A 26,862-nucleotide genomic window follows, 5' to 3' on the forward strand; every position below is an offset into this window, starting at 1 on the left:
ATAATGTAAGTGATACATGATTCTGTTCAGCTTCTCTGTCACTAGTTTATGCTACCCTGAGATAGGACACCATAAACCTACTGACAGAGTCTCTTTAACCCCTTCCCGCAGAAGGACATAACAGTAAGACCTGCTGCAAGTGGGGAGGTTCAGAGAGGGGGAGGGAGGGCTTGCGGAGGGGGGGATCCAGGCCTCAGGGTCGAAATTACGCTAATCCTGGCCTTGCAATCCGCTGCAATCTGCTGCAGACCAAAATAATAAAGCACTGATCTAGTGGATCAGTGCTCTATTATATACACAGCATTGATCTCAATAGGAGATCAGTGCTGTGTATATAGAAGTACCCCAGGAGGCTTCTAATTAATGTGTGTGGGGGGAAAAGTTTTTTATAAATAAAAAATCCCCTCACCTAATAAAGGTTTGAATCACCCCCTTTTCTCATTTTCTAAATAGATAAAAATAAAAAATAAATAAACATATTTGGTGTCTCCGCATGCGTAATCACCCTAACTATCACATTCTTGATCTCGCATGGTAAACAGCATAAGCACGAATAAAATTCCAAAGTGCAAAATTGCTCATTTTTTGTCGCATGGAATCCAGAAAAATTGTGATAAAAAGTGATCAAAAAGTTGCATATATGCAAGTAAGGTACCGATAGAAAGTACAGATCATGGCGCAAAACAATTACACCTTACACAGCCCCATCGACCAAAGAATAAAGACATTATAATGATGGTAATAGAGCAACTTTAACCCCTAGAGACCCTGGGCGTACCTGTACGTACTGGGTCGCCTAGGGGACTTCAGAAGCGCTGCGGTTTCGGATGCTGCTTGTAGCCCGGGACCACGGCTGTTAGCGGGCACGGTCCTATTGCTGTGGCGGCTAATTATGTGTTCAGATGTAGTTGTCAAAGATGACAGCTGCATCTGACTACTACTTGCAGCGCGACACCGGTTGTGGTCTGCGCCATAATGGCACTGATCCTGGCTCGGCACTCGATTGCTTTCGGCTGCAGCAAGTGAAAGCAATACAGTGCCAATCTCATTGATCTATGCAGTATAACTATACTGCATAGATCTCAATGAAAGATCAGTGTAATGATACTAGAAGTCCCCCAGGGGGAATAACCCTAACCCCAGGGGGGCTTCTAGTATAAGTGTAAAAAAAGTGTTACTATTAATAACACGCGTGCGTAATCGCCAAATATATTAATTTATCACATTCCTGATCTCGCAGGGTAAACGGCTTAACAGCAAAAAAGTCCCAAAGTGCAAAATTGCACATTTTTGGTCGCATCAAATCCAGAAAAATTGTAATAAAAAGCGATCAAAAAGTCATATGCACAATCAGGGTTTTGATAGAAAGTACACATTTGGCGCAAAAAATGACACCTCACACAGCCCCATAGGCCAAAGGATAAAAGCGCTATAAGCCTGGGAATAGAGCGATTTTAAGGAACGTATATTTGTTAACAATGGTTTGAATTTTTTACAGGCCATCAGATAAAATAAAAGTTATACATGTTACATATCGTTGTAATCCTAACAACTTGAGGAACATATGTAACAAGTCAGTTTTACCCCAGGGCGAACGGCGTAAAGGCAAAAAACTCCAAATATTTTTTTTTTTTTATCAATTCCACCACACATTTAATTTTGTTCTGCTTTTCCATTGCCAATTTCTGAAAAAATTCAGTTATGCAAGTTATATATCAATGTAATAGTACCAATAAGTTATCATAGGGCGAATGGCATAAACACAACACCGCCCCCCTCCCCAATAAAAAAATATTGCCTTTTTTGTCAATTTTACTGTGCATATCATTTTTTTCTGGTTTTGCAGTGTATTTTATGTAAAAATTAAGTCTGCCAATGCAAAGTAAAATTAGTGGCACAATAAATAAGAGTTCATGTGGGTCTTTAGGGGGAAAAATGCAACTGCTATGGCATTTTAACCCTTTGAGGCCCAAAATGACCCAGTGGACCGTGCAAATTTTGATCTTAGTGTTTTCGTTTTTTCCTCCTCCCCTTCTAAGAGCTCTAGCACTTTCAGTTTTCTTTTTACAGGGCCATGTGGGGGCTTGTTTTTTACAGGCCTAGTTGTACTTTGTAATGGGATCTTTTATTCTACCATAACATGAATTCCAAAAATATTATTTATGAAGAAATAAATTGGTGAAATCGTAAAAAAGGATGCAATATGGTAACTTTTGCAGGGTTCCTGTGTCTACGTAATGCACTATATGGTAAAAGCGACAAGATACCATTACTCTATAGGTCAGTCCGAACACAACCATATGCAGGTTCACACAGATTCTCTAATGTTTTATATATATATATATATATATATATATATATATATATATATATATATATATATATAAATCCTTTTTTTTTTTGGCAATTAATTATTAATAAAATGGGCCTATTGTGACGCTTATAACGCTTTTATTTTTTCACCTATGCGGCTGTATGGGGTGTCATTTTTTCCGCCATGATCTCTAGTTTTTATTAATATCATATTTGTGAAGAGCGGACGTTTTGATCACTTTTTATTATATTTTTTATATATAATGTAACATCAAAACAGTAATCCGCGTACTTCTTTCCCTCTTTTCGTGTATGCCGTTCACCGTTCGCAATGACGCTTGTTATCTTTTAATAGATCGGACAATTACGCACGGTACCGTATATATTATGTGGGGGTGATTTAAACTTTTATTGGGGGAGGGGCTTTGGGGTAGTGTATTAGTGATTTTAACTTGAATTTTTTTTCTTACACATTTGAAGTCCCTTTGGAAGACTTGTACATTCAGTGCTCAGATTGCTTACACTGTACAATGCTATGCCATAGGCATAGCATTGATCAGTGTTATCGGCGCTCTGCTCATTAGGCCTGACTGTGCAGGCTCAGTGAACAGATCGCCGATTGGACCGCACGGAGGCAGGTGAGAGACCTCCGGCGGTCCGTTAGAACGATTGGGACCCCCACAGTCACATTGCGGGGGTTCCGATCGTTAAGTGACAGGAGACTCCCCCTGTCACTTACACTTAAATGCCGTGATCAAGGGGTTAATAGCACACTGCAGCACAATCGCTGCAGCCTGTCATTAACGGTGAGGTGCCAGCTGGTCACTGCAGCCGGCCCCCACCTCCTATGAAGCGCGCTCCGCTCCGGAGCGAGCTTTATAGGTCAGGGCATACAGGTACGCCCACGGTCGTCTGGGCACAGACTTCCAGGGCCTGTACGCCCTAGGTCGTCCAGGGGTTAAATGCAAGGAGAAAAAAAACTAACCACAAAAAGGAAAGGGGTTAAACACGAGGAGGAACAAATGCAAAAAAAGAAAATTAGCCCAGGAGGGAAGGAGTTAATGAAAAAAAGAAACCTGAATTCCATGTGTACATCTACAGCCTTTAAAGTAAAGGTTATGGAAACGCTATTCTGGTGTTGGATATTCAGTATGTTTAATCTTACAATTGTAACTCTTAGTAAGTGAGCTGTATATGGAAACACATATCGATGGCCATGAAATCATCAAATCTTCCTGCACAGTATAATCAACTGTGGTTACATGATGTGTGGTCTTCGTTTTTCTCCTTTTTAATCAGAAAGAACAGAGAATAATTGTTTTAAGCAGAACAGAAGCCGCACGCTCCATTGTGTGAACTGACAGGTCTGTGCGGGCGGATGGAATCCCGGCTGGAGCGTATACTATGGGGGAGATTTATCAAACATGGTGTAAAGTGAAACTGGCTCCGTTGCCCCTAGCAACCAATCAGATTCCACCTTTCATTTTCCAAAGAGTCTGTGAGGAATGAAAGGTGGAATCTGATTGGTTGCTAGGGGCAACTGAGCCAGTTTCACTGTACACCATGTTTGATAATAATAATATATATATACAGTGGTGCCTTGGATTACGAGTATAATTCGTTCCGGGACCATGCTTGTAATCAAAATCCACTCTTAAAACAAAGCTAATTTTCCCATAAGAAATAATAGAAATGCAGATAATTGCTTCCACACCCCAAAAATAAATATTTTATATTCTGAATAACATATAAAACAAATGAAGCAAACATTTATAAACAGATGAATATGTGATAATATAAGTTACTGTAGAGTATTGTACTGTACAGTATAACAATCAGCATGTGGTATAATGTATAGTAAGTGCATAAACCTGACAACACAGCAGCAGTTTGTAGATACAGGATGGAGCCGCAGATCCCCATAATGCAGTAGCGTAGTACAACAGGCTAGAATAGAGAAGCAGGGCTGCTGTCAGAGGTCTGTGTGGTCACATGACAGCAATGGGGAAGGGGTATGTGTGTTCAGCATGGACCAATCAGGACTGACAGAGACTGCAGAGAGCATGAAGGAATGAGCAGGGCAGATGTGGGCACATACATGCAGCACTGTCTGTCCGGGGAGAGAGGGTCTACAGCTATGAAGAGATTACCTGCACAGTGCTGTCCCCTGATGTAAGCCCCAGCCTGAAGTGGATCTGCTATGATTTTTAGGGTGAGGGAGACTTCCTGGGTCAGAGTACAGGGCTGTAGACCACCCTGTGCAGACCATGCCCCTCCCCTGCTCGTGCTCCCACCCAGTACAGAGAGCTCTTAAACCAAAGCAATGCTCTTATACCAAGTCACAATTTTGAAAAACTGTGAGCTCTTAAACCAAAACGCTCTTAAACCAAGTTACTCTTAAACCAAGGTACCACTATATATATATATATATATATATATATATTTGTAGTGTACTTCTATTTTTTTTTTTTCCATACATTTGGTCCCTGTATAAAACTCCCAGAAAGACAGGGAGGCAGCGGAGCTTGTCGTTACAGCTATTTATCTAGTTCATCTATGTTACATGGTCAGCGATCCCTTTCAGTGTGCAGGGGATTGCTGGGTGTAACAGGGCATCAGATCATTGATAATGACCATCATGAAGTTGGATAAAGCCCTAAGGCTATGTGGGAAAACATGGATATAGTCATTGGCTGTATCCATGTTTTCCAGACAACCTTAGAGCTTTATCCAAGTTCAGCAGCCCCAGCTAATCAAATGCCGAACGATCGGGTTCGGATGGACTCCTCAGATTTGGTAGAATTTTTCCATGGAAAAATGTGCATGCATAACATATAATTTTGAAGTAGGTTTTGCAGCTGATTTCACAGTTTGCATGGTACACTACAAAAAGTTGCCATAAGTATGCCACAGGAGGACAGACAGCAGACGATGTGCAAGAACAGTACATGAGTTCTTTAACCCCATTACTGATTACAGAACACCTCTATACTCCTCTCTAACATTCATCAGTAATGCTGCGTTTACACGGAACGATTATTGTGCGAATTTGCACGATAACGATCGAATTCGAACGTTAATCGTACGTGTAAACATTCATTTTGATCTTTGAACAATTCGTCGTTGGTCGTTCGCAAAAAATTCGCAGATCGTTCCGTGTAAACAGTCGTTTGCCGATTCAACCTATGTGCGAGATAGGCTTAAGCGTCGCAAAACAATTTTTACATACGATATATCGTTCCGTTCGTTCGATATATTGTTATAGAAAAAAACTGTTACTTCGAAAATGTTAATCGTACGATCGGGCGAATTATCGCTCCGTGTAAACCCAGCATAACTGTAAGCCATGAAAATTATAAGCTCGGTATGTTACATGTAGAGATGAGCGAACCTGGATTTATTTATTAGATAACGGTCATGGTTGCAAACCTGCAACTACGCCCGTTGTTTAATGAATTTATACGTTGTGTGAACTTAGCCTTATGAATATGTTTGATAGTAAATAGAGATGAGTGAACCCCGAGCATGCTCGAGTCGATCCGAACCTGAACTTTCGGCATTTGATTAGCGGTGGCTGCTGAAGTTGGATAAAGCTCTAAGGCTATGTGGAAAACATGGATATAGTCATTGGCTGTATCGATGTTTTCCAGACAACGTTACAGCTTTATCCAAGTTCAGCAGCCCCCGCTAATCAAATACTGAACGTTCGGTTTCGGGTTGACTCGAACTCGAACCCGAACCCGGTTCGCTCATCTCTAGTTACATGCAATTTAAAGGAAAACTAGCCCCCTAATGAGCACACGGTGCCGTGAAGGAAGGGATGTCTCTAATCTTCCTCCTCTGCACCATTTTTGAGCAGTTAGCAGTGGAATCCACAATCCGGAGTACCGTTAGGAGCACTGCCTGCCCCCATCGCGCCAAGCTAGCTCACTCCTTCTAATGTTCTTGTGATAGAAAAATGTGTTGCATTGAAGTCAATGCAAACACAGTGTATTGAACAACGGCCGTTGTTTTGTACGGACGTAGAAATAATTGACATGTCAATTGAAATCAACACTGAAATCAATGCAATTTTCAGTACAGCAACAGCCTTTATTTGACCCTTACTAAAACGGCCATTGTTCGTACCTTGTGTGAACATAGCCTTATAGAAAGTAGTGGGCCCTTCATGCAGATATATGTCATATATTTGTCCCCGTCACATATAGATCATGCTGCGGCATTGAAAATACTCAGATTACTCTTTATGAAATGAGTGCATTTCTTTATGGGCCTCCTCAGTAGTTTGCATTTTGTCTTTCATTAGAATGCATGGGCTCTGTCATCACAAGAAAAGTCAGATTCACAATGACTATACTCAAATTACATAGCCAAGATACATCATTTGTGTGCGTATATGGGTGTTGTCCCCAAAGTGAACAATTAATCTACATGCATATATTTGTTTTATTCAGCAAGATTAAGTGTCAGACACGTTGCCAATTGTTAAGCAGGCACTGCCAAAAAAACATGTTAAATATACAATGGGTAAGGAGGATCAGGTTTTCTTGCTTAGAATGCACAGCCTGATAATTAAACTAATAGCTGTGAATCCTGTAAATAGGGGTTCCCATGAGCACCTCCTTATTATTTTATTTACTGATTAGAGATGAGCGAACCTGGAGCATGCTCGAGTCGATCCGAACCTGAACTTTCGGCATTTGATTAGCGGTGGCTGCTGAAGTTGGATAAAGCCCTAAGGCTACGTAGAAAACATGGGTATAGTCATTGGCTGTATCCATGTGTTCCAGACAACCTTAGAGGTTTATCCAAGTTCAGCAGCCACTGCTAATCAAATACCGAACGTTCGGGTTCGGATCGACTCGAACTCGAACCCGGTTTGCTCATCTCTATTACTGATCTATAATAATAACAACTTAATAATAATACATAATGACATAATGATAATAAAGGGGGGTTCCAACTGGTAAGAATATTCCCCATCCACAGAATAGGGATAAACTATCTGATTGCTGAGGTTTGACTGATGAGGCCCCTTGCAATCTCGAGAAATGGGACCCGAGTTTACCATTATAGTGGAGTGGTGGGTTTGGCGTGTATGCTGCCTCTCTATTCATTCTCAATGGGAGCCGTGGAAACCCATCTAAATCTAACCCAAGTAAATCTTGCTCATGCATTACCTAGGTGCCTCAATGGGGTTGTGCCATGAATCAAAGTTGTAATACAAATATGTTGTTTTTAGTAAAGTTGTTGTGCTGTTTTCCTTCCCCATTTGATGTAATCTCTTGTTGTTTTCCTCTCTGAACTGTGATCCTGTTGTTGCCATTTGCTCCTTGTGCTCATCAGGCCTTTGATTGATAGTTATCAACTGCTGCCAACTAGCTCCTGGTGGGCGGAGGGAACAGGTCCTCATGAATAACAAGGACTACTGAGCATACGCACATATTGGATTCATCCATATTATCTACAGAGCAGCTGCACAGCCTTTACCAGAAGTGTTTAGAGAAATGTATGCAGACTGGGTCCAAGGTAAAAAAAAAAACAGGACTTTTCTCAGTGTGTTACTTACCTCTCCCCTTGCCCCTGATGTGCCACATCACAGCCTCCAGAATCCCGTCCGGAATTCATTTTCCCCCCAAGTTCCGATGTCGTCATGACTCGGGGGAATATGACCGACATGGCTGATGGATTGCCCCCTCATGGACCTCATCAACCTGGCTGATGGATTGTCCCCTCATGGACCTCATCAACCTGGCTGATAAATTGCCCCCTCATGGACCTCATCGACCTGGCTGATGGATTGCCCCCTCATAGACCTCATCAACCTGGCTGATGGATTGCCCCCTCATGGACCTCATCGACCTAGCTGATGGATTGCCCCCTCATAGACCTCATCAACCTGGCTGATGGATTGCCCCCTCATGGACCTCATCGACATGGCTGATGGATTGCCCCCTCATGGACCTCATCAACCTGGCTGATGGATTGCCCCCTCATGGACCTCATCAACCTGGCTGATGGATTGCCCCCTCATGGACCTCATCGACCTGGTTGATGGATTGCCCCCTCATGGACCTCATCGACCTGGTTGATGGATTGCCCCCTCATGGATCGCCAATCAGTGACTGCAGCGGTGCCCCGCCCCAGTTGCTGATTAGCTGAGCAGGCAGTCCATCATCAGAATTATGACGTCGCTAGAGACCGGGATCCCGGAGCCTGGCAGGGGTTTCGGAGAAGCAAGGCAGCACCTTGGGGGCACAGGAAGAGGTAAGTAGGGCTTGTTTATTATGTTCTTCCCTGCCTGCTGGAAATTTTTAAAGATTGCCGGACCTCTCCTTTAATTTTCAGCTGCTCCTGTGTCCAACACTGAAGGAGCTGCAATGATATTGCATACACTGTACATGTGATACAGCGGCAAGTCACTGGCCTCAGTATTATTTCCCAGGTTGTATCTGTACAGTATGGCACGTGATGTTGATGGTAGTGATTGCGTAAGGTTATTTTGGCAGGGGACACTGGAATAGCGGCTTTGGTGGAGTGGAGGCAAATCATTTAGTAATTTATTTCTGATAAAGTAGAAAGGAGTGTTACAAAACCAGCAGCAAAGAGAGAAAGAAATAAAATCTGTGCAACTATGAAAAATGTTCAAAAATAAAAAGAAAATGTGCAAGGCAAAATCTCTTTACCTTTTATGCCTTTTTTGTTTCTTTTATTTTGCTACAATCATTTTTGCATGTTTTAGGTTGCTTAAAAAATATTATTGCATCTTGCAGAACATAGCGGCTGCAAAGGACGGCACAATGCTTTCACTGGCTTTAGGTATAATTGAATATCTACTAATTTTGCCAGAATCATTGTACACTATCAAGTCTTTTCTTCTGCTGAAGATGATCTATTCCTTGAGTAGGATTACATTAAAATGGTTCATCTATCTCTCTCATCAGATTCATTCTTTGGACACTAGGGGGGGCATTTATGAAGACCGGCGTACTTGTACTCCCAATTTCCCCACCAGATTCACTTAGTGAAGCCGGCCTGACCTGCGGCTGGCATACGCCAGGGAGAAGAGGCAAATGGCCCCCTAGAAATTAACAGTTTTGTGCAATAGCCAGTTCTTTACTAGCCTCAGTGAAGAGAAGCTAAGATAAAGGTACCCCAAACATAGTCTCCCAATAAATTGAATGAGAGTTGTAGTGTTGGGCGAGCAGCTTCATTCGTGTATAATACTTCCTTGAGCATAAGGCAATAAGAGTGCTCAATTTTCTAGCAAGTACCTTAAGATGCTTGGGTGCTCTGTAGTTAAAAAAAAACAAAAGGTTGTTAAAAGACCACTGCAGCCGCTAATTGTCTGAGCAGTGAAGATAGAATACCAGAGCAGTAAGTATAATTTAGAGCACAGTCTGGCCCCCAAGGGGTTAAGAGAGGATCCATAGCATCCTCACTTAACCCCCTGGGAGTCAGATTTTTCAGTGGGGGTTAAGTGGGGATGCATAGCATTGAATCTTTTATTAAAAAGAAAAAGCTGCTGGTCATCAGCGTAGTACAACGAATCTGAAGTAGTCCTCAGGATACCGATATCTGGGGGGGGGGGGGGGGGGGTAGAAAGACACCAAGACAGGTGCAGCATGTACGCAGCATCCGTACAGATAGTAGTTACGCAAGTAGGGTTTACTACCCTAGACTCGTATGTATGTAGCAATATTAATGCAGATTGGCTTGTTGCTACACATGTTGGTACCCAGAAATGGGGACACAAGCCCCACTGGTTAATGCCCAGTTGTGCCCAATGGTCTGTGTATAGCACTGCAGAAAGTCTAAAAGCTCTATCAATAATACATAAAACAGTAGTCAAATTAAGCAAACACATCTATTCTTGTAGAATTCCTATTATTCCAGATGTTTCCACTATGGATCATTCACTTTTAGTTATCACTTAGACAAGCTGAGCATACAGGCAGAACCTACAACGCTTATAGTTCCCCGGGTGATACTTTAAGCAGAATGACTTTAGAAAGGATGGAAATGTTATGTAATGAGCAATTGTTTGTGTGGACAGGCGCACCTGGTGAAAATTGTCCTCTGGATTACTGAGGAGGTTTGTACATCTGCTGCCAAGAAAGGGCTCTTTAATGGGTGTATACAAATTTAGGTACAGACCTCTATATAAACTGTGGCTGGTTCAGTCTCAATGCAGAATAGTTTTGTCTGGCAGATAAAAGCCAAAAACTTATTCTCCTTCCATCACAGGACCTGCTATCTGCGCAGAGATGGCCACTGCCGGGAAAGTAAGTTCTAATGTATCTGGATTATAATAAAAATTGTATAATATACAGGACATTAAGCTTGTATGGTATATAGCAATGACTGCAAGAACTGTGCATGGTGAATATCTGTAGAAATCCTTTATACTTATTAATAATTATCCTTTTTTGTTGATAGAAATAGTACTCTGTTGTTATTACATTTAGATTTCTGTTCACACATACATACATACACACACACACACAAATATACATACATTTACACACATACCCACAAATATACATACATATATACACAAATATACACACATCTATACACAAATATGCATACATATATACACACAAATTTACACCACATATATGTATACACACAAATAGATAGATTTGTGTGTGTGTATATATATATATATATATATATATATATATATGCACACAAATATCCATACATATATATACACACACTCAAATATACATACATACATATATGCACACACAAATACACACACATACACATAAAAAACATATACACAAATATACATAAACACACACTCACAAAAAAATACACACATATACAAATATACATACATTTATACACAAATATACATACATAAATACACACAAATTTACACATATATGTAAACACACAAATATGCATACATGTATACACACATACACAAAAATTTACACCACTTATATGTATAAGCACAAATATATATATATTTATATATAAATATATATATATATATATATATATGCACACAAATATCCATATATATATACACAAACACACAAGTACACACATGCACAAATATACACATAAAAAAATACATATACACAAATATACATATACACACTCACAAAAAATACATATACATTTACATATACATATATATATATATATATACACACAAATATACATACATAGATATACACACATACACAAATATACACACAATGAACAATATACAATGCATTCACACACAAAAAAAACCAGAAACACATGGCTTAAACATTCATGACTTCACCCTTTATTCCACAAACATCATTAGACTTACTTATAGATCGCATGAAGTCATCTGTATGTTATGTAATATGCAGTTTTGTTAAAAATATACTGTATATCAACTGTGTGTAATAGTGTGTTCTATGCAAACACAGCATTTAGAATGTAAAAGTTAAAGCAGATGTTTTTAATAAATAGAAACATGCAGAACTGAATGGCTCATATTCAGATGTATTCTTACATGAAACCTTTCTATGAGACCACCTTTTTGAAATAAATACAATTTCAAAAATCCCCCATAAAAAATTCCCTTAAATAATAAAATAACTTATTCCCCGTACCAAATTAATTGCGACAAGCTATAAAATGATAACATTATTTTTACAGCATAGCAAACGCTGTAAAAGAAAAGCCTATTAAAAACTGTGAATGTATTTTGCCAATCTGCCACCAAAAATACAATAAACGACAAAAAAAAGTGATCAAAAAGTCATATATAGGTAAAAAATGGTATTAATAAGAATTATACACAGCTCCATGAAGAGAAAAATGAGAAAGCTATGGATTATGTAATGTGGCAACAGTTTTTATAAGTTTAACATGCAAATTTAAAAAATATATTTTTCAATTATCCCCCAAAAAGAGTTGATAAAAGTTAATAAATTACATAAATCTCAAAATGGTGCCCTTAAAGCGAATGTACCATGAATACATCTGCTTTAAGTTTGGCACATGGATAGAAAGGTGTCGGAGGGGGAAGTCGGTGTCACAGTCCTTTTTTTGAACCACGGCCTGACGTGTACGGCGTCATTCTATTCCCAGACACCGGCCGAGGGTGAAGTCGGGTCGGCTTGCCCCATGGGAGGAAGCCCCCACCCCTCTATGACGCAGCTCGCCTCCAGTGCTTCACCCCTGGCCAGTGCCCGGGAATGGAACAGTGACGTATGCGGGGACCGGACCACAGCATCGGCTTCCCATGCCAGTGCCCTTCTGTCCATGTGCAAAACTGAAAGCAAATGTACTGATACATTGGTACATTTGCTTTAAAAAGTAACATTTGTTTCGCAAATAGTCTATGTTGGCAAAAAAAAAAAAAAGGTTCTTAAATGTTAGGCTAGGTTCACACAACAGTCTTTTTAAGTAAAGAACGGACGCTGATTGCAATTGCCTCAGCGTCCATTCTTTACTGCAGGGGTGGCATTGCATTGAAGTCAATGCAATGCCGCCCGCTGTATTCTCTTTAGAACGGCCGTTAGAATAATGTGCCTGTCAATCATCAGCTGTTCATACAACACAATGTGCAGCAGCAGCTGCACATTGCATTGGAGTGAATGGCTAAATGCCTATTGGCTGGAGGCACATTGTTTTTTCACAATTGATTTGCGGGCACCGGCGGCTGTGCCCGCAAATCAATTGTGATAAAAGAATGTGCCTGCAGCCGATACGGAGGTATCGGCTGCAGGCACGGGCTGAGAGCAGCCCGGCGGACGGCTGTTTAACAGCGTCCGTTGCTATGCAATGGACGCTGTTAAACGTTGTGTGAACATAGCCACAGTCACTAAGGGGTTAATGGCACTATTTTGCTATGATGCTTTAGTCACTTAGGGTGCCTTTACACAGAGAGATTTATCTGAAAGATTTTTGAAGCCAAAGCCAGGAACAGACTATAAACAGGGAACAGGTCATAAAGGAAAGACTGAGATTTCTCTTTTCAGATCCATTCCTGGCTTTTGCTTCAAAAATCTGTCAGATATGTTCACACGTCAAAAATAGAGAAAAAGCGGGCGATTTTCATATTTAAAATAATTGCCGTTTTTGACGCCATTTAACCGACTGCAATGGCAATGCATTGAAGTCAACGGTAAGGCGGTCCAATGCACACAGTGTATTGACAAAACGGACGTTTTTGCCGCGGACGTCAAAATAATGAACAAGATCATTATTTGCGGACGTCTTTTGCAAACAGCGGACGCTTTTTATTAGTTGTTCACACACAGTTTTTCTTTTGTCACCGTTCTTTCTCCGTCTTTACTATTAAATTCAATGGACTTTTCAATTAAGCCGCAGCCAAAGGCCAATCAGTAACCCCAAACTAGAATAATGTGCAAACACCAGTCAAGGGGAGGCCAGACAACTAAATAACGTCCGTTGTTTTAGACTCAAATTTTAAACAGAGCTGAAAAAACGTTGTGTGAACATAGCCTTATTGTGTAAAGGCACCCTAAGACATTGAGGACTGTGAGAGATGTCAGCACACTGTGCAGAAATCTTTGACACATCAGTTGGAAGCATATAAATACACAGCGCACATACAAGAAGCCTTGTGCACTGAGAGTGCCAGCTCACTATTACATGTGGGCACAAACACAAGAGCTCGGGCGAGGGAGGGGCAGGAAAGCTTTTACTTTGTTATGCATCTATTTGGCAGGCACAGTGTTGCCGCTTGAGGTCATTCAAGGATACGGCTGGTAAACAGGACAGAGCTAGAAATAACTGAGTGGTATGAAGAAAAGCAAAATGTGCAGAACGCAGTGCAGACATAGGCTATGTTCACACAACGTCTTTACAGCTCCGTTTAAAATTACATTTGTTATTTTAAATCTAAAATAACGGACGTCATCCAGCTGTCTAGCCTCCCCTTAGTGCAATGACCGGTGTTTGCACGTTATTCTAGTTTGGTTACTTTGGATGCGGCTTAATTGTAAAGGCCATTGAATTTAATAGTAAAAATGGAGAAAGACAAAAGAAAAACTGAGTGTGAACAACTAATAAAAAACGTCCGTTGTTTGCAAAAGACGTCCGAAAATAATCAACATGAACGTTATTTTGACGTCCGTTGCAATAACTTCCGTTATACAATACATTGTGTGCATTGGACGTCCATCTTTCCATTGACTTCAATGCATTGCCATTGCAGTCAGTTAAATTGTGGCAAAAAACGGACGTTATTTTATATTTCAAAAACGTCCGCCTTTTCTCTATTTTTGACAATGTGTAAACCTAGCCATAGGGGGAGATTTATCAAACTGGTGTAAGGTAAAATTGCCTTAGTTGCCTCTAGCAACCAATCAGATTCCACCTGTCATTTTTCAAAGCATCTGGGAGGAATGAAATATATGTTTGATAAAGAAAAAAATCTTTCAAATCAACTGGTTTCAGAAAGTTATATTGATTTGTAATTTACTTCTATTTAAAAATCTTAAGTCTTCCAGTATTTATCAGCTGCTGTATGTCCTGCAGGAAGTGTTTTCTTTCCAGTGTGACACTGTGCTCTCTGCTGCCACCTCTGTCCGTGTCAGGAACTGTCCAGAGCAGTAGCAAATCCCCATAGAAAACCTCTCCTGCTCTGGACAGTTCCTTTCACAGACAGAGGTGGCAGCAGAGAGCACTGTGTCAGACTACAAAGAAAAGACCACTTCCTGCAGGACATAAAGCAGCTGATAAGTGCTGGAAGACTTGAGATTTTTAAATAGGAGTAAATAACAACACAATACGACTCTACACAATATATTATTTACTGACTTGCACCCAGTAACATTCAGAGGAGTGCTTGAATTAGAAAGCTGAGAAAACCAAAAAAATAAATAAATGTATATATGCCTTTTATTTTCTCTTGAACATAGCGCCACCTATAGTATTTAGCATGAAGCCTTATGCAACGACGCTAACCCCATAAAAATATGGAAACATATATAATCCAAGGCAGCACTGTTCCTTCAATTTAAAAAGCCTTTATTCACACCATGCAAATGTTTCAGTAGAAACCTTTTTCAAGCAGTCAACAGAGTGTTATATATGTATATCTCACTGTACATAGAGATCATGTGATAGCACTCAGACAAATCATGAATTAATTTTAACATATCAATAATAACCATGTAAACAACAATACATAATGGGCCTCATTTACTAACAATGTGTCAATTTTAAGCCGTCGGCGTGTCTGTTTTTTTTTTTTTTTTTCGTGTTAAAGTAATTAATGTGGCGCATGCCCTTAGTAAATCTGGAAGATTTTTCACATAGCATAAGTAAAACATGACCATCCTGCCACACTAGAAGTGGTTGTTTTTTTTCAAATAGAAAACCTGTAAAAAAAATTTAAAAAATGACAGTTTGTGAGAGTTTTTAAAGGATACACCCACAACACGCCCACTTGGCACTTGGCAAGTTTGGACAAAAATGACTTCCCCTTCCCGCACAAGGGTGTAACTGTACGTCCTCATGCGGGTGGGGGAGTTCAGAGGGGGGCCGCGCTACTTATGTGTTCATGACATTATTCTGATGTACAGACATCTATTGCTTACAGTCTGTATGTAAACAATATTCCAGTAATGCATAAGATAGGACAGCACGCTTTTACATAGCACTCGATATATTGTACGCTAGTAACAATATCCATTAATAATATTCCTTGATTTTGTTCTAGGTTATAAGATGCAGGGCTGCAGTCACTTATGACTTTAATAAGCCATTTGTTATTGAAGAAATTGAAGTTGCTCTACCAAGGGTTCTTGAAATTCGGGTGAAGGTAAAGTTTTTGTTCTTGTTGTTGTAAAGACGTAGATATGAAGGAACAGCTGCACTCGTTGACAATCCATGCGGCCATTTATTGCATGGAAACCAAACCCAAACATACCATGGGATCTGTACAACAGGCGTGTTCCATAGAGGCAACGGCTGTTTCACACAGGCGCGCTTCTTCCGGCCCAGTGCATTTTGATTTTGAGTTTTTGCAGTTTATAATGTATTTCTTTAACAGCTTTAAAATAACACAAAACATATTATATTGGGTAAAAATTAGAAGCAAGAAATGTGCAGCACAAATTAGATGAAATCCGACTCTGTTCACATTTGCCGTCAGCATTCATGTTCGGGGTACGGTACTCCAGTGTATATAAATCTAGCAGGAACTATATCACTACCATATCAGTATGAGGTTACATATTACCTATACAAATGTATGGAAAGGAGAGGAAGAGTTATCTCTAACGACAAGTGAGACAGGCAGAAAGAGACATCACAGAAGCTTTCAAAAGACCTAGTGCAGGGGTGTCCAGACATAATGGGAAATGTAGTTTTAAAACAGCTGGAGAGCCTGAATTTGACGTCTGTGATCTAGTAAGGCCCTGTTCACACTTCAGAATCAGCACTGAGGATCCATGCGGAAACCAGACCCCATCCCCACCTGGGGAGACTCGGCGCCGAATACTGTCTCCTATCAGTTTCAATGAGAGGGTTTGCATGCCTCCTCTTTCCGCGCCTCTCCGCTCAAAGGATTGACATGGCGCAGAGAGCGTAGGCGTGCAAGCCCTCTCATTTAAACTAATAGAAGGCAGGATTCAGCGTCGAGTGCGCGCAGGGGGTTCCGCATGGAATCTTTGCACCGATTCCGTAGTGTGAATGGGACCTAAAACTTTGCCCCCTTCAAGCCGGTACAGATTTTAAGCCTAATTTGTGACTAACAGTGGCAAAAATGTAATGCCATGCAATGTCATGTCCCTTCCCTGCCCCCATGGTGAAAAGGGAACAAAAATTTTAAATAAATGCATCTGTCCCTAAGTCTGCAGATGAGAAAACTGTTCAAAATGCCATATACAGGTAATATCATGGTCAGAGATAATGGCACTACACTTTTATAGCTCTTTTATAGCTCTTATCCTTGTGCCAACTGCCAATCATATGATTGATAGCTAGGCCCCATTGTTGCTAAGGCATCTCAATTAATGCACAATAGTACCTACAGCTACCAATACATAGTAAAGAAGAGAGTCTATGCCGGAGGTGGATTGAAATAAATATGTCTTTATCTTGCATCACAAACTATTTCCATTACAGGTTATCGCAAGTGGACTTTGCCACACTGACGAGCATGCCCTGGTAGGCGGAATGGAAAAATTGAATTTTCCAGTTGTTTTGGGACATGAAGGTGCCGGGATTGTTGAGAGTGTTGGGGAAGGAGTATTCAAAGTTCAGCCAGGTAATATAAAGTAATTATACAAAAGTCAGTACCAGGGGCGTCACTAGAAATGGCTGGGCCCCATAGCAAACTTTTGATTGTGCCCCCCTTCCTTCCTGACTGACTACTGAGCTGTCAAGTCTAGTCATACCTGCAAGTGTCATCAGGAGTGCTTGCAATTAAAGGGACATTTGCAGAATCTCGGAGGCCTGTTTGGCCACCTGGTGCTACAAATGATGACAATTCAGGGGGCTCAGTGTATTGCAGACAGCTCAGGGGGCTCAGCATATTACAAGAGCAGGCAATGGGGCCCCCTGATGTGGTGGGCCCCATAGCAGCCGCTATGGCTGCTACAGTGGTAGTTACACCCCTGGTCACCCCTGGCCTTTTTGGTGCCGGTCTATTCCCACACACCAGCCTAGCCCCCCGGTGTGACGATCTCCCCTCCCCTTTATCACATAGCTCCATTGACTCTAATGAAGGTGCATCACAGAGAGGAGGGGGTTTTATCACACTGGGGGCTGGCCGGTGTTGGACTGGGCCGCCGGGAGGGCCCCAAGCACCTGCAGATGCAGTTACACTGAGTCTGACAGTCCTGTATGACTGAGTTAGTGTATGACTGAAGGCGCAGTCAGATGTTAGTATGTGCCAGAGCCCCCTGCACACAATGCGATGCTTCAATTCACTGCTCCTTTCCCCTGTACAGTAAGCTGGCACTCATAGGACTGAGGCCCCTCCCCCAGACCAGATTAAACCCCCGGATCTCTGATCTTTACCTGTCTGCAAGTCACAATGGCCTGGGAGAGGGCCTCAACCCTGAAAGTGCTGATTTACAGTACAGGGGGAAAGGAGCAGTGGATTGAAGCGTCGCATCGTGTGAATAGGGGGAGGGGAGGGGGCGTGCTTTCTCCTCCTGCCACTGTCAGCCCTGTGTCACAATGTAGTTCTGGTGGAGGAGAAGGGAGACGAGATAAGGAGGCAGCTGCAGTATTAGCTGACAGGCCAAGCTTCCCTGCGGTATAGTGACCTGTGACCTCTGCACCTCTGTGTGAGTCCCACCTCTTCCTCAACCTCCCTCTGCAGAGTCCAGGATCCTCTGTCTCCCTCCATATCTACCGGTGCCCCTGCTGGTTTTTGATTAAAAGCCCTATTACACGGAACAATTATCGGCTGTATTAGCAATCAATATATCTATCTCTTCTTTTATCCTATCTATCTATCTATCTATCTATCTATCTATCTATCTCCTATCTATCTATCTATCTATCTATCTATCTATCTATCTATCTATCTATCTATCTCTTCTTTTATCCTATCTATCTATCTATCTATCTATCTATCTATCTATCTCCTATCTATCTATCTGTCTATCTACTGTATCTATCGTGTCACAGTGTTTGTACTACTCTTTAGTGTCCTATAGTACCTTCAAGCAAAAAATTTATGTTAGATTATGTATTCATAATCCTTGGAAAGCAAAGTTGGGGTACGTTCACACGGAGCACTGAGCGGACTTCGTCTGGAATCCCGCCAGCCTTACTGTCTCAATGCGATGTCTCACGTCAATTCTTTGAGTAGAGAGCAGAGGCGCGTGAGACATCACATTGAGACAATGAGGCTGGCGGGATTCAGAGGTCAGCTCGTTGTGTCTTACTGGTTCTTCATTGGTGGGCCCCAAGGTTCATTTCCTCTGGTGGGCCCCAGGTACCCCAGTCTGACACTGGGGCTGGCCGACCGGCCCTCAGTGCTTTATGTCGGGCCGCTGCATCATGTGCAGAAATGTCGTGCGCAGAAACCAGGTGGCGGTTCAAATAAAAGTACCACTGCACCAGCATCCCCAGGTCGGCGCCATTTTGTTAATGTAAAGAACACAAAGCAATGTACCTAGTGGTACATTCTCTTTAACTCTGTCTTCACACAAATGCAGTTATCCAGCAACGATTCCATACAGACAATTAGATTGACTCTCACTTGGTCTCTAATTCTCTAAGAGTCTTGAACTTGCCTAATACAGAAAGACTACTGAATTCCAAAAAAAAAAAGATTGCCAAACATTCCCTTACATTCATCCTTCTGATGTTAGGTATATTGATGGATATTGATGGATACATATAAACCATTTATATTCTTCCTATGCATATCCCAACCATTGTTCTTGTGGATCTCTGTAGCACATTAAGGGGCTGTAATAACCCTTATTATCAGGACATCATTGTTAATAGAATATTGTGAATGAAAGTTATATCATTGGATCCTTCAATCCCATTTAGGAGATCACGTCATCCTTTTGTGCAGTCCAATGTGCTGGAAGTGTAAGGCCTGTCTGCATGAAGAGAGCAACTTCTGTGAAAAAAATGAGTATGTTTTTTTTTCCTTTACATAGGAAATATTACCTTTATGTTATACTAACTCTGCAGTGGATAGAGAATCTCTAAAAGACTGGTTTATCTGGTTGGTAAAAAGAGCTTACAAAGAAGGTGAAACTTCCCACAGTAAAAAAAATTAGGGGGTCAACTGTTGATTGTAGATGCCGTCATGCAGTACTTTTGTCATTTTGGGAGCTTAACGGGGTTGACCACTTCATAGTAAAAATAGTTTTGTTTGTAGTATAAGTATAGTAAGTGTATTCACAGCAGCTCCTATGTACCTCATAGAGCAGTTGTGTCAAACTCAAACACACAGTGGGCCAAAGTTAAAAAATTGGACAAAGTCGAGGGCCAACCTTGATAATTATTGAAGCGCGAATGTGGCGCTCCTGGCACTGTCAGTGGTGTGCATCTCCCTATGATAAATGACATGATATGATTAAACCCCAACCCATGTAGTAGCCAACCCAACCAAAATTACCCAACATAGTAGCCAGCCCTCCCAGTAGTGTCCAAATAGTAGACAGCCCCCCAAGTGTCCTATATAGTAGCCAGTCCTCCAAAATAGTCTCCTATAGTAGCCAGCCCTCCTTAATAGTCTCCTATAGTAGCCAGCCCTCCTTAATAGTCTCCTATAGTAGCCAGCCCTCCTCAATAGTCTCTTACAGTAGCCAGCCCTCCCCCATAGTCTCATATAGTAGCCAGCCCTGCCCCATAGTCTCTTATATAGTAGCCAGGTCTCCCCATAGTCTCTTATATAGTAGCCAGCCCTCCCCCATAGTCTTTAATATAGTAGCCACCCCCCATAGTCTCTTAAATAGTAGCCAGCCCTCCCCTAGAGTCTCTTGTATAGTAGCAAGCCCTCCCCTGTAGTCTCTTATATAGTAGTCAGCCCTCCCCCATAGTCTTTTATATAGTAACCAGCCCTCCCCTGTAGTCTCTTATATAGTAGCCAGCCCTCCCCTGTAGTCTCTTATATAGTAGCCAGCCCTCCCCCATAGTTTCTTATATAGTAGACAGCCCTACCCATAGTCTCATATAGTAGCCATCCCTCCCCCATAGTCTCTTTTACAGTAGCCATGACGGTCCAGATGTAATTCAAACTCTGAATTGCCTGGCGGGCCAAAAGTAATGCCACTACGGGCCAGAGTTTGACATGACTGTCATAGAGCTGTCCTGCTCTGTGGTGATTCTGTCCATAAGATGGCCGACATGGAGGACCATGTGACCCTTCCCTGCCTCCAGTGTCTTCCATAGACATATACAGGCTCAGTGGTGGACACTGGGGGACAGGGCATCGTCACATGCTCCTCCATGTCGGCCATCTTATGGACGGACTCACCACAGAGCAGGGCAGCCCGGCCTGATTTTAGCTCTATGAGATACACAAGGAGCTGCTCTTAGTATATTAGTAGTAAATTGGTGGGCTTAGACAAATTTTATCTAATGTGTATGGAGACCTTAAGAGCAACTGGAGAACCAGGGCCAGACTGTTATAGCCAGTTTTCTGAGGGAGCAAACAAGTTGAGTTCATTTGAAAGAAATTATAGTGCCCATACACCTTCAATAGCTATAGGCTGACAGAGCATTCAATAGCTAGGGTATGGTCCCATTATGGAATACGCGCAGAGACTTCAAGCAGATACTATGGCTTATCTAGACAATGCAAACTTATTACTCAGGGTTAGCCACTGTAATAAATCTGTAAAGAAACAGGCAGTTTTTGTAAAACTTTTTTTAATTATTAGTTTTTGACAATTTACTAATTGATTCGATATGTTTGCTTTTTAGCGTTGGAAAAAATGATGGACTCATGCTTGACAAAAGCACCCGATTTTCCATCAATGGAAAACCCATCCACAACTTCATGTCCACAAGTACATTTACTGAGTATACTGTGGTGGATGAATTTGCCGTTTGTAGGATTGATAAACGTGCCCCTCTGGACCAAGTATGCCTGATTGGCTGCGGCTTCTCAACTGGTTTTGGATCAGTTATGAATATTGCAAAGGTATGCCAATTTTTTTAAAATATTTAGAGCGAATGTACCACTTAGATCATTGAAAAAAAAAATTCATACTACCCCACGGTGGTGCGGTCCTTTTTTATTAAACCACCTTCAGCGCGATTTGTGATATGCCAATCAGGCTGCTCTTTGCACTGGAGGCGGACCTGACACCCCCATGTACCAATATCCCCCCACCCCCTGTGACGTGGCCAGACTTGATTCTGATGGAGCTGCCTCACAGAGGGGAGGGGATGTCAGTACACTGGGGGTGCCTGGCCCATCTCCAGTGCATAGAGTGGGCCGATTTTCACATCACAAACCGCGGCAGACAGTGGGAACCTGGCGGTGGTTTAAAAAATGGACTGCACCAGAAGGATGTACGCACCATCAAATTAGTATGAAAAAAAAAATGTCACTGATCTAAATGGTACATTCACTTTAAGACCAGGTTCACACAGCATGAATCACCGGCCATTCTGTGACCCGGCCGGTGTTAGTGAAGATCATTCCGGCCGGTACTGCAGTACCGGCTGGATGATCTTCATTTCTGTTGAATTCGGATGCGGGCGCACCCGTATGCGTCCACATCCCCGTTTCACAATGGAGAGTGCGGCCGGAGCCGTATTTTTAATGCTAAAAAAACTTGGGGAACATAAAGCCCTAAAACTTCCTGAATGCCCTTGAACTTTCATGTATACCTCAAAGTTATGTATGGAAATGGAGTATGGAAATAAAAGTAGCCTGGAAAGGATTATTAGTGAAAACAGATTTTGCAGATTTCCCATCATTTATTTTCTACTGACCGACTCAGTTTTCTCTTTTTGTCAGGTGAAGCCAGGAAGCACATGTGTGGTGTTCGGTCTGGGCGGAATAGGCATGTCAGCTGTCATGGCCTGTAAACTTTCCGGTGCCACAAGGATTATTGGAGTTGACATCAATCCAACCAAGTTCAATAAAGCAAAAGAGCTGGGATGTACTGAGTGTCTGAATCCAGATGACAACAAAAAACCCATCCATCAAATGATCAAAGATATGACAAAGGGAGGAGCTGACTATGGATTTGAATGTATCGGCAAGGTTGACGTGATGGTAAGAAGTGCTTTATATGGCATAATACATTCACGTTTTAGCAATCGACCAACATGCTGATGTCATGCCTTAAAAATTTGGCATAATTTTCCTTTGATTATATAAATGATGGTACTACTCTTTACAATAATGTTCATAAAGTAACTCCTAGCGCTTTTAAAGGGATACTCTGGAGAAAAAAAAATAAAATTCTACTTGACTGGTGCCAAAAAGTTCATTCATTGTTATAATGCTCAGAATAGTTTGTAACTGCAAAACATTTCTCACAAAGTAAAGTTAAAGGGGTTGTCCGGCGAAAATCTTTTTCTTTCAAATCAACTGGTGTTAGGAAGTTATATAGATTTGTAATTTACTTCTATTTAAAAATCTCAAGTCTTCCCATACTTATCAGTTGCTGTATGTCCTGCAGGAAATGTTGTTTTCTTTTGAGTCTGACACAGTGCTCTCTGCTGACATCTCTGGCCGTGACAGGATATGTCCAGAGCAGGAGAGGTTTTCAATGGGAATCCCTATAGAAACCCTCTATAGTTCCTGGACAGTTCCTGTCTTAGCCAGTTCGTGAACAACGGCCATAGAAAATAGACTGTTCACAAACTGTTCTGCCGGCCATAGTGTGAATGAAAGTTAATGGTTAATTGATTTTCATTCACACCCATATGGCCGTCAGAGTTCTATAAGTGTAAAATAATGTTCCTACGGCCGATACTGCATTATCGACCAGAGGAACATGTAATACACCGGCCGTTGTTTAACACTCAAAATAACAGCCGTTGTATTGCAATGTGTGAACATAGCCTTAAACTGGTATCGGTTTCTATCAAAAGTACAAACAAATAAATCATACTAAAACTAATTTGATTTATGCTTTTTCTTTTTTTTTTGTCCTTAGGCATCCATGATTCAGTCCACTCATGATGCCTATGGATCGGCCACGATTATCGGCGTTCCCAAGTCCACAGATAGGCTTATAGTTGATGTGATGTGGCTGCTAACTGGACGTATAGTGCAAGGAGGTTTCTTGGGTGGTGAGTTTTACAAATGATAAATTCAAGTCAACATCTAGCAATACTATCAATGCCGCTTAAATGTTACTTACCTGATCAATTCTGTCTACAGATTTCAAAGCATCAGTAGACTTCCCTAAATTGGTTGATGAAGTTCTTGCTGGGAAAATTGACCTTAACGCCATCGTGAGCTGGAGGCTTCCATTTGGCCAAATCAATGAAGGCTTTGACCTTATGAGAAAAGGAAAAACGTGAGTTTGAGATTACCAATCTTACCACATAGGGCACATATGTTCAACTAAGCCGGTTCTTTTACGAAAGTAAACAGGTTTAGTTGAACATGTGTTTTGCGTATAACATTTTTTGCTCGCTTAGAGAACTGTGTGGTCCTGCGTGCATTCCTATCCAATTTCCTCATGCGCCTTTCCATCTGCAGCCTCTTTGTAATCTGTCTTCATTAGTAGACAGGCACTAACCAGGCAACAGTAAGTACAGCCTGTCAATAGGAAGTGGGTCATGTTCTTGGCCTGGCTGAAATGCATAACAAATGCACAATGTAGCTCTTTCTAGTAACTCAGTTTGCAGGCTCACTGTGGGTAATATGCAGTATGCCAATATGTGGCAGAGATCTAACAGATCAGGAAGAGTTACAAAAGGGGATATCCACCTAAAAGCTAAAAAATGAAATTCTCCCAAATCTAGCTGGTCTTAGGGCCCTATTCCACCGGACGATTATCGTTAGCATAATCGTTAACGATTAACGATCTCAAACGACCGCTATTGCGAAAGACCTGAAAACGTTCACTCATTTCCATGGAACGATAATCGTTACTTATGATCGTAATTGCGATCGTTTCTTCTTCCGTATTTCTTCGCTATTCCGTTCGTATCTATTGCGAACGACCGAACGATGTCTTATTCAATGCGAACGATTTGCGAACGAGCAATGATAAAAATAGGTGCAGGTCTTATAAAGCGATCAACGATTTCTCGTTCGGTCGTGAATCGTTAACTGCATTTCAACCGAACGATTATCGTTTAGATTCGAACGATTTAACGATAATCTGAACGATAATCGTCCGGTGGAATAGGGCCCTTACTCACCAAGTTCTACTGAGTATTTTGAGCCGTCTCCTGTCTTTCTAGCTGCTGCCATTCCTGAGTTACAGGTTTTTCTAAAAGCCGATCTATATCCAAGATGGCACCGGCCAGGAAACCACATTTCCCATCACTCATCTCCCTGATTGTCCATTAGTGTACTCACCCCCTAACTTTCCTGCCCACTGGTGTCATTACTATTGCATAGTAAACACAGGACTGTTTTTTTCACTGATTTTGCAGCACATCACCTGAGTATGTATTCCATACTAGCTGATGGTGTAGCAGAGCTGATGCACGCATGGTGTAGCAGAGCTGATGCGCGCATGGTTTGGCTATGTGCTATATAACAGCATTTGTTTACCAGGGGGTGTAGTGTAGGTTTAGATCTCTGCTTGCTGACTGTGAAAGAAAACATTCTAGTTCCATCCAGACTCCAGCTCCACCCATAACATTTACAATATACAGAACTGTGACACAAAGACAGGCAAATATGCCTGCATTTACTGACAGCAAGCAGAGATAGAGCTTTAACTTTTTATATTATAGAAACCTAGGCTCAGGAACAGATGTAAGTCTATGGAAGCAGCACTTTCACTTTCCCTACCAGTGAACACGTGCATGGAGATGATGCAGATGATGTCTCCTGGGGACCATGTTACTGTCTCCTGGGGACCATGTTACTAAGTCAATAGACAGCTAACAAGGCTCCCCGAGAGGAAATCACATGTCCTGTGTCTGCAAAGGGAGGGGGGAAGAGGGAGCAGCGTGTTGTCAGAGTGGACACAGAGAAGATGATTTTAGACATCCAGAGCGGGTAAATATTAGAAAAAAAAACAGGGAAGGGGTGCAAGATAGGGTGGTATTGGGAAGGGGGATCATTTAGAATATTGTTTTCGATACCCGCATAACCCCTTTAAAGGGGATATCCAGTGAGGAGAAAAGGTTCTATCTTTCTGATACCTCCGCAGACAAGAGGGGGATGGAAGCAGCAAAGCAGCTCTGTTACATGTAAGCAGCAGAATATGCAGAGTTGTGCTGTATCCTGGAAAAGTCGATATATTCAAGGCTCTTTGACATCATAAACTAATGTGGTTATTGCATATTGATGCATAGAAATGACCAGAGACACTCAGGGTCCTAGGAAAACTGAGTCACCACAAGCTTTTCAGAGTCCTGGGAAGATTTGGGCTTTGCTTTCCTAGGATTCTGTTTCTATATTTTATCCCTATAAATATAAATTTTATCTTTTCAACATAGAACAAATACACCCTTCTCTTTTCATTTCTTATATATTGCAATATTGTCTAGTTATTAATTCGTATCTTTATTTCCCTTATTTTACAGTGTCCGCACAGTCCTTTTAATGGACAAGAAATAAAGAAAATACAAGGAATTTCCTGCGACTAAGGAACACAAATATACTTTCATTTCAGAGTTATATACACTAAGCATTTTGTATCCTTAGTTGCTTCTGTGGTGTGGGGTGAGGATTTTGCTGCTGTACGTTGGGGTGACTTTTCTATATAATCAGAAATATTTGGCATTTAAAATGTTACGTTTTCTTTCAGTCTCTGTCTTATAACCTGTAATAAAATCTATTATTCTGGTTTTAAAGGCTTATAGTGGTACCAAATATTTTTTTTTAAAACTTTTTTTAATAACTTCTACCCTAGAAATAAAGCTCTAAAATTATATCCACTAGGTGTCTTGCTTCCTTGCAATTTACTGTCCGCTGCCTGTTAGGGGAGCTCCACCTCTAGC

General features: G+C 41.4%; 1 protein-coding gene across 1 annotated transcript; it reads left to right on the plus strand.

Annotated features, from left to right (window-relative positions):
• The first annotated feature begins 10,491 nt into the window (after positions 1-10,491).
• Positions 10,492-26,719, plus strand: LOC138797767 (alcohol dehydrogenase 1-like). Its single transcript, XM_069978372.1, has 9 exons — positions 10,492-10,598; positions 16,004-16,105; positions 17,413-17,554; positions 19,804-19,891; positions 21,691-21,910; positions 22,736-22,996; positions 23,886-24,021; positions 24,113-24,251; positions 26,446-26,719. The coding sequence occupies exons 1-9, from the start codon at positions 10,581-10,583 to the stop codon at positions 26,477-26,479; spliced, it is 1,140 nt and encodes a 379-aa protein (XP_069834473.1). The 5' UTR covers positions 10,492-10,580; the 3' UTR covers positions 26,480-26,719.
• The last annotated feature ends 143 nt before the right edge of the window (positions 26,720-26,862 follow it).

Source organism: Dendropsophus ebraccatus, chromosome 7 (genome assembly GCF_027789765.1).
Source record: "Dendropsophus ebraccatus isolate aDenEbr1 chromosome 7, aDenEbr1.pat, whole genome shotgun sequence".
In the NCBI taxonomy this organism is placed as follows: Eukaryota; Metazoa; Chordata; class Amphibia; order Anura; family Hylidae; genus Dendropsophus; species Dendropsophus ebraccatus.

Coding starts and splice junctions, on each gene's coding strand:
- LOC138797767 (XM_069978372.1), top strand. Junction 17,555..19,803: donor AGTATTCAAAGTTCAGCCAG/GTAATATAAAGT, acceptor AATCCCATTTAG/GAGATCACGTCATCCTTTTG. Junction 21,911..22,735: donor CAGTTATGAATATTGCAAAG/GTATGCCAATTT, acceptor TCTTTTTGTCAG/GTGAAGCCAGGAAGCACATG.